Source organism: Gambusia affinis, linkage group LG16 (assembly GCF_019740435.1).
Source record: "Gambusia affinis linkage group LG16, SWU_Gaff_1.0, whole genome shotgun sequence".
Classification (NCBI taxonomy): Eukaryota; Metazoa; Chordata; class Actinopteri; order Cyprinodontiformes; family Poeciliidae; genus Gambusia; species Gambusia affinis.
The window spans coordinates 6953827-6962628 of NC_057883.1; the positions used below are offsets into that span (position 1 = coordinate 6953827).

Genomic DNA, 8802 nt, shown 5'->3' on the forward strand with positions numbered 1-8802 from the left:
TTTTTCCTCCCCCCCAGACTTTCATCTTTCTCTCTCCAGGTTTTTTAGAAATTTTCTGCAACACAGAAGAGCGCGGATTAAATTCGAACAGCGCCGTGATTTCTGAACACTAAACTGGTGACGGCTCCCCAACTCACTGCACGACGTCTGCCAAGTCGGGGGCCGAGGAGATGTGGCTGTGGGACAGTCCGAGGTTCGCCCCGTAGGAGACCATCTGCACTCGATCGCCCGCCTCCGGTTCCCTCTGGGCTCGCAGCGATATCTGGTACAGCTGGGTCCGATAGATGGAAAGAGCTTGAGGAAATCAGACAGGAAATCTAGAGATGGAGAGAGAGACGGGGGGGGGGGAACCCGGCGTACCTTCTGACCCATGTGAAACGGAACGACGTTGTCATCCTCCGCATGCAGGATCAGGAGGGGGCTGCTCAGCGTCTCCAAACTGCAGAAACGACGGCAGATGTTACTGATGATCAGGGTACAAAAAAAAATAAAAAATGTTCTCAATCTGGTTTTGTTTCAAGCAAAAACCTACTTTTTATCATTGGAAAATGAAATGTTGATCCTTTCCAGAATGTTCCAGAGTAAACTCTCAAAACCCGGCAGGAACATGTACAGCTGGAAATACGGAAGGAAGTGGAGAAAGTGAACATTTAACACAGTAAATAACTAACGCGGCGCGAAACGTAAAAGTCAACTTTTGACAATTAAAGTTGCAGAGAAGTATTAGGATGCAAAACTGTCAGGTATTGTGCGTGACATGTCTTCAGAATCGAGCAAAAACTTAAACTGATCAAGGGTCAAAGCCTTTTCTTTTTTTTTTTAATCTACAGTTTTGTTACTTTGTCATTAGCAGTTTCTGGAAATGATGGACTCCCTATGTGGGCAATGTTGGGTCAAATGAGAAGAAACATAAATAGGGAAGAGGGTTCTGAAAATGTCTGAATTCATAAAGTTCTGATCCACACCAGAACAAGAAAATACAAATCAAAGCTTTAAAATGCAGTTTTTAATTCTACATTCACACTTTCCTTCCCCCATTTTCAAACTACAACACTAATACACACTTTTATTTCATTCACTTGCTATTTAAAATGAACACGTCACATGTTAACACAGAGGTTTTGAATGGAAAGCAGTTTGAAGATGTTATCTAGTCTCCACCTTCTCTCAAAAGTCTATTTGCTATCCCACAAGCGACTAAAACAGAAGTCCCAGACGGAAAGCAGCAATGTCCATCTTTAAATAACTTTGGCCGTGTTTCAGTCAGAGCCTGGGCGAACCGACCGGAGGTTCGCCGTCGCGTGTCGACCTCTCACCTTGGCCAGCCGGTTATTTGCTACGGCTTCTCCAATTCTGGTGTACGGCGCTTCCAGGACCAGAGCGTCGACGGCAGAACCTGATGTGCCAAAAACACGACCTTATTTATTATTTATTTCGAGACGCATCGAAAGCCACAATCGGTGTTTATAAAAGTACTAACCTAAAGTCTTGCACCACTGCTGTTGGTAAATTTCACACAGTAAAACTTACCCTAAATAAACTGGTTCTTATTTAGCTCAAAGGGAGACGATTACAACATGCACAGATTTATTTTTATATTGTTCACCTTGCGCTTTGCAACCATCTGTGTCCCGATTTCTGACACAGAATCTTACATTTTTGGTTGCAACACGACAAACTTTGTCCAGCACTTTTTCTCCGAGACAATATATTTGTTAAAGCACTTTGGACCTCGACAGAGGTTTGCAGACAGAGCCGGAGACGACCAGAAGTAGATCACTGTATTTATATTTTTGTTTTCATTTTGAGTGCAGCCTGAGAGCCGTCAGCCAAAAGGCCTGTGATGCTTTTGAGAACGGACCTCAACTCAAACCCACCCTGTTCTTGGATTTTCACTGCAGCGTTGGTGGCCACTCTAGGGAGGAAAAAGGAAGAAGAAAAGCCTTAATTGGGTATTGTGTCTTTGTCATGAGAAGCAGTCTGAATGAATGAATGTATGAATGAAGGAAGCTCAGAGAGAAACTGACCCAGAGCCCAGAGAGTGTCCCCACAGGCAGACCAGGCTCCCTCTGCTTCGTGTCTTTGCCCAGTGGTGCAGGTAGAGGGCGTCGTTGGTCAACCCAGCCTCGCTGGGCTCTCCGGAAGAATCTCCAAATCCTCATTAAAAGACACATTGCAGGCTGAAAGGCCGACGTCGTTAAATTATCTGGGTTTATCGGGAGGTTTTTTTGTCTGTTTGGTTTTTTTTTAGGTCAAACGCAGGAAAGCATGCTGCATTACTTTCAGTTTTAGTGTATTAATCTCCACTTTCAGAATCACAATTAGGAGAATCGCAGATCACGAGGTTCCATGAATTTGGACTCGATCTAAATTTATAAGGCTGGATGGTGCAACAGTCTAACTGTTTCCTTGCAGAAAGAGGTTCCTACATTCACATCCAGTCTTTTTGTCTAGATTGAATGGTTTCCCCCGCCCCCAGGTATTCTGAAATTTCAAAAAATTAAAATAACAAAAAATCCCTGTTGGTCCCTGTAACTCATGACTTGCATATAAACTATAAATAAAACTAGACTGGAAATTAGATGTCTTTTTTCTTACAGCAAATAAAAACTAACCTTTAGATATTACTTTATAAAAAGTGCTACGTCAGTAAAGTTTTACTTTCTACTCTCTCCTGCAGGGTGTGGCTCTTCCTTACCTCTGTAGTCTAACGATAAGACATGGTATCCTGCAGCACTCAGGATCTACAAGATTATAAAACAATTTACCTTCTCTATTAAAGCTCAAAGGCAACATATTTACACCTGGAAGCAACTTATTATTTTACTCAAACCTTCACCAGCTCCACTCTATGACTGATCGCCCTGCAGACACAAAAGGAGAGAGACTTTCAGTCTCGTCTGTTCCGGCCAACAAGAACCATGGCAACCGCCTAATGCCCACTAGACTCTATTAGGAACGTTTCAAGGATGCGTATCCTTCTGCACTTAACCCACCTGGTCCCTACGTTGCCATGGAGGTAGATAATAACAGGACGCCCGTCTCCCAGGGCCTCCTGGTACCAGTCGAGATCCCTCCCAGCGGCCGTCTCCCATTGGCTGGCGGGGAGCGTGTGCCTTTGAGACAGAGAGGGAGTGAAAAAGACAAAGGCAAACTGAACGGCACAAACAAACAGAGCTTCAAGAAAATACAGCGGGTTTCCAGAGTGGGGCCTCGTGCAGCCATGATGCCGCTGTTGACTCAAGAGCCCCCTGCGCCGGATGAGAGCGCCAACGCACTGAAAGAGCCGCAATCAGCCTACCACACTCCCACTGAGACGCCCTCCTCTGGGCTGAGGTAGAAGTTGCAGGTGTGGTTCAGGACATCCTGAGGTCTGCGGAGATCCACCGAGTATGGAAACCTCACTGCAGGTGAGAGCGCAGCAGGTCAGCGCCGCAGCGTTTGTAATGTCACACACACGCACACGCACACACACACTGCCTCGAGACGCATCGAAAGCCACAAACTTTTTAACGTCGTCATGTTTTACTGGGGTTTCATGTGCTGCATTTAAGGGACTTTTCTTTTTTTCTTCTTTTTGTTTTTAAATGAAATTATTTATTTATTTACATTTTCACATTTTATGTCATTAGAGCCAAAGTGGTGACTTTATTTTTGTGAATTTTACTTTTGGGAGATTTTATGTGACAGACTTTTTGGGGAAAAAGGAAAACTTAAGACTGTTTCCAAAAAAAAAAAATTTTAACAGAAAAAAACAATAACAAAAACAAGAAAAAATCTGATAGGTGTGGCATGCACCTTTTTTTTCTCCCCCCTCTGAGGTAATTCCATGTCGATCCATTAATGATCGCTGCAAGAGCGTCTGTGCAGTTTTATTTTGAACATCTATTCTGGATTAATACATTATGCAAAATATGCCAGTATCTGTCAGATCAGACGCAGCGTCACTATGAATATCTCAGCCACACTTAGGTCTGGACTTTGACTAGATCATTCTAATACGTAAAAAAAAAAAAGTTTCATGTGTAGCTCTAACTGTAGGTTGTCCACCAGAAAAGTGAAAATTTTCTTTTGAAATTCTTCCACCTGGTTGCTCTGAGCCGTCATGGCTTGTGGGAAGCTCCATAAATCCTTAAATGGTTTTATTTTAGACACTTCTCCATAAGGACTGGGCTGGCGGAGCACACTGCCAATAAATCGTCTTGTTCTCCTGATTTTCTGCTGACGGATGGAACAAAACTCCATGAGATGTTGAACACGTCCGGCAGTTTTCACAACCTGACCTTCCTTCATGCTTCTCCACGGTTTCATTCATCCCCAACCTTTCTAGCACGCTTCTTCTTCGTCTTCACTAATGTTTTCTCAGAAACTGCCCACAGCCGGATTTATGCTGAGATTAAATCACTCACAGGACTGGAAGTCCTCCATTTTCTAATTCGTTGACCTCTGAAGGCAGAGTAAAGGGGGACTACGTATGGACGAACAGCACACGTTTCAATTTTTATGGTAAAATATCAAAACTCTGGACTATTTTACACGCTATTCACTGTTTTGTGTGACTCTGTGTTCGTCCAGCACTTCAAATGCCAATAAATTTTTTTTAAAAAACACACTGATGAGATTTGTGGCTGTAATGTAACAAAATGCAACACATTCACAGTGTGTGAATACTCTCGCAACTCGGTGAATAATTTTCTAGAATAAATGCTTTAGAATAATTGAAGTTTCTCCTGTAGTTTATGTGAAAATCTGTTTTTATTATTATTATTATTATTATTATTATTATTATTATTATTATTATTATTATTATATCCCACTGGTGTTGGTGGAATAACTACTGAAAAACTATAATTTCTGGATGTTTATGAGAACAATTTTACAGTCACTGTAAATGCAATGACAATTTAATAACTTGCACACAACAAGTTAGTCAAGGTCGCCTCCTCTGTTTAGGTATAAATATTTACCATCATTGTATGACGTCTCCGGTCTGTCTGCTGGATAATATATGCGTAATATTTTTTTTGCCAGTGAAATCCTCTGGTGTCCCATATGAACCAGGAGCAGTACTTACGCAGATGAGAGAATATGGCATAGCTCAGTATCCAGGGAAACAGGTAGAGAAGAACAGGGACCGAGACATAGGCAGTCAGCAGGAAGGACAGAACTTTCTTCATTTGTGCCATGGACAAAGCTATTCTCCGCCGTCTTCTTTGGAGTCCAGATTAGGTCCGCCCTTGGCTTTTTGTTCCAGTTTGGGTTTGCCGACAGAAAACCCAGCTGCAGTGTGGCGAAAGGCACGAAGAGGAGGTCAAAGCTCAGCTGTCTGCTGCTTGTTCACATTTCACACAGTGAGGCGGACGTGCACAGACAACAAACAAACAAAACAAAAACAAACAAAAAAATAACCTCCGTCTGCCAAAGAGGAGAAAGATTTTTTTTTAATTCTGCCCACTGAGTATAAAGATTACAAAATCAACCAGTCCAGTTAAGAATACGCCGTCAAACGACGACGATTATCAAAATTACGCAAACGCGGTTGACGTTACGCAGCAAAGCACTGTGGGAAGTGAAGTTCTTTGGCACAAAGCAGCGCAGATTAAATGTGAGGTAGATAATTGTTTATTTCGTTCACTATGAGAACGTTTAGCTTTATTTTATAGCAGTTTTCAGTAACAACGATTTTATGAGTTGAGTGACTTTTATTTAGCTCAACATTTTTCTTCAGAATGTATTTATAGCCACACTTTTGTCGTTCTTTGTGTAACAACTGGGCAATTTTTAGCCTTTTTTTTTAGATCTTTTTATGCTAATATTTTTAAGCTAGTACATGATGCTAGCATACCGCTGTTACATTATTTGTTTATTCTGCTAACTTTTTTCATATTGTGATAATTATTATATTGAATATAAGTTTATCAATCATAATCTGCCCCTGCACAGTTGTGTGGTCCAAAATGTCTTGCTAATATAAGATTTCAGAGAATAATCTGGTTCTAGATTATAAACTGAATATATTTATCTAAACAATGACGAGCTTGTAGAATACAATCTCTCCCGCTGAAAAAATATGAGTTCCAGCAACAGATGACAAAAACAGCGTATTATTTAAGCTACATAGTGAACCAGCCACTGTTCAGCCTGTTTCATTTCCATAAGAAAAATTCTGTTTTCTAGTGGAAAGGAGGTCCTAGGTTCAAATCTTAAATGTAGATGGTTGTCTTCCAATCACATAGGTAAAGTGTGGCAATAGAGAAAATAAAACTTCTAAAATTCCTTTATGGCTTTTGGTTTTAATAGATTGTAAGTGGATTCCCATTTGACCTCCACTTTGATAGCAAGTCAAATACAGTGGTGCTTATTTTTGGACAAAGAGACATATCGCGAGAGAGCAAAAGTTGTGTAGGAGAAGAAAGCTGGTAAAAGCAGGTGAAAGTTTTTACCAGCTTGCTCAGCTTTGCGAGGCAAACTGAGCAGTTCCGTTTCCGTCCACTAGGGGGATGAAGGCTGGGACCAGTGAGTCCGCGCTGGCCCTCAGTCGCCGCCCCTTCCTCTATCAAGCGGTTTTCAAAATCCGCTACAAACCTCTGGAGAATGATCGTACAGCCAGAGGGACTCGAGGAAGCGAGTCAAGAAGACTTTTTTTCCCCCGCACTCTGTAATGTTTCTCAGGAAGAAGACGCCCCTAACCTCACCCTGACGGTGTGTCAAACAGGCTGAGAGGATAAATTAACTTCCAGGAGAAACACGGCGCTGTCAGCAGAGAAATGTTGTGAACTTTTTTTTTGTGTTCTAGAGACGTTTGTCTCCAAATATTCGCGTCCGAGAAGGAGACAACTGCTAACCGAGTTCGGGGGCTTCGGTGAGTTTTTCTTTCTATTTTTATTTCCCCAACATTAAACCTTTGTGGGAACTTTTTAGTTTTATTGGTTTTTTTTAAAATATGAAGATAGTGAACACTTTCCTTCAAACATCCCTCTGTAAAAAATTAGCTTCGTTAGCATAGCCCATCACTTTGCTCTGACTGCTTAGTCCTGTTAAACTAGAAATAATACAAACTTTTAGAGTTTCTTAAAGCGTAGTCATTTAAAACATATGCAGAATAAAACTACACTTAAACAGCAACATGGGGAATTTTTTTTATTATATAATCAAGAAACAACGAGATTCAGAAGCTCCAATCACTTAAAAAATGTTTTAAAGAAAACTGCTAAACATTTGACACTGTTGATATATAAACATTGTCCTCCTTTATTTGACTTTGAAAAAGTGTTACTCAGGCACTTCTGATGCAATTTTATTTTATTTTTGAGAAATTGGTGCTAAGATAATTTTGTGCCTTGTGACTTTTTATGTTTTATTCTGTTGTTTATGTTGGGAGTTTTAAGCCTTTTTTGTTACACTGCAAACTAAAAGCCTCATCTCATCCTGTAGAAGACGAGAGGAATCTGAAGTGATTATTGTTTGAGAACATACAGAAAATACTATCCAGCTGTGTGATTTGTGTTCTGAAATGTCCAGAATGTCGTAGGAAATGTTAGTGGGGGGCAGGGGGGGGATTTGATGTTAGAAAAGTCCCAACATTGAGAAATTAAAGAATCTCTACCTTCATTCTTTTTCTGTTCTCAAAGTTGTGGTTCTCTAAACTGTGTCCAAACTTTGACACGATGACAAAGAAATCATTTCCGTGATCAAACCCACGCTCACTTTTTAAACGGTTAAAGTTTTGGTTTTGTGTAACACTTGCGTTCCCTCCTCTCTGTAAGGTTCTGTCTGCAACGTAATTTCGTTTTAATTAGAGTGACGTTTAAAAACCCCCCCAATGACACACAAAGAAGTAGAATAAAGAAGAATTTGGGGAGTATCAAAAATTTTTGTTTTTAAAAGCCTCATATAAATTGATGCTGCATCAACAGGCATGAAGATGAACACTTTTGAGTATTTTCCTCACTAACATCTGCTGGACATAATGACTGCAGTCACCTATCAATGCTGGGGTGTGTGTGAGGATTAACCTCATTGTTATGACCTGGACCGGGTGATTTCTCTGCGGCGGCAGCTGTCGTCCCCGTGAGCAGCTCTGATGGTGAAGGTCTAAGAGCTAAATTGGCTTAGAGGTCGACCGTAGAAAGTAAAGCAAATCTGCTGTGAATTCGTATATATATATATATATATATATATATATATATATATATATATTTATCCATTTAGTTTCCTCATTATTGCACAGTTTCTCTTTGTGTTTGCTTACGGAAGCTCCTGAAATGTCCAGATGTAGGGTCCTGATTGATTATTTTTTTTTTTTTTTTTTGTGAAGAGGCGGCTATTGTCTGTGGTGAATGGAGGGGATCCCAAGTCTGGAGTGTGGGGGACACCTGGCCTGCCCGAGTGCTTGATGATCTCTGAGAGCAGCTGGAAAAGCAGGAGGGGTCGGCTGGCGCACGCATTGTAAAAAAAAAAAAAAAAAAAAAAAAAATCCCAGAGTGGGGCGCTATTTATTAGAAACAGAAAGCAAGTAATTGTGAAGCTACTACAAAAAGCAAGGAGGAAACAAAAACACAAAGCAAATCATTTTGATCAGTTTGATCGTATGCTGGGCTAGTTTTGAGAAGTTCACAGAGTATTGAATATAACTACAATAGTATCATGGTATTAACACAAACATTTGAGTCAAAAATGCAAAACAATATGATCAGAGTCTTGGCTAAAGCAGAACGGCAACAATAATTCCCATAGCTGTGAAAATATGGATAAATACAGTTTTAATGGAGTGTCTGCTGTATTTAGACGCACAGGCTTGAG

At 40.7% G+C, this 8802-nt stretch overlaps 1 protein-coding gene across 1 annotated transcript; it reads right to left on the reverse strand.

Moving 5' to 3' along the window:
* Positions 1 to 6: 6 nt before the first annotated feature.
* Positions 7 to 5544, reverse strand: LOC122845938 (lysophosphatidylserine lipase ABHD12-like). Its single transcript, XM_044142516.1, has 12 exons — positions 5075 to 5544; positions 3302 to 3404; positions 2997 to 3116; positions 2834 to 2864; positions 2699 to 2744; positions 2028 to 2157; positions 1878 to 1915; positions 1317 to 1396; positions 533 to 615; positions 361 to 439; positions 138 to 271; positions 7 to 55 (listed from the first exon to the last, which is right to left on the reverse strand). Exons 1-12 carry the CDS (start codon positions 5184 to 5186, stop codon positions 22 to 24), a joined length of 990 nt encoding a protein of 329 aa, XP_043998451.1. The 5' UTR covers positions 5187 to 5544; the 3' UTR covers positions 7 to 21.
* Between the last annotated feature and the right edge of the window lie 3258 nt (positions 5545 to 8802).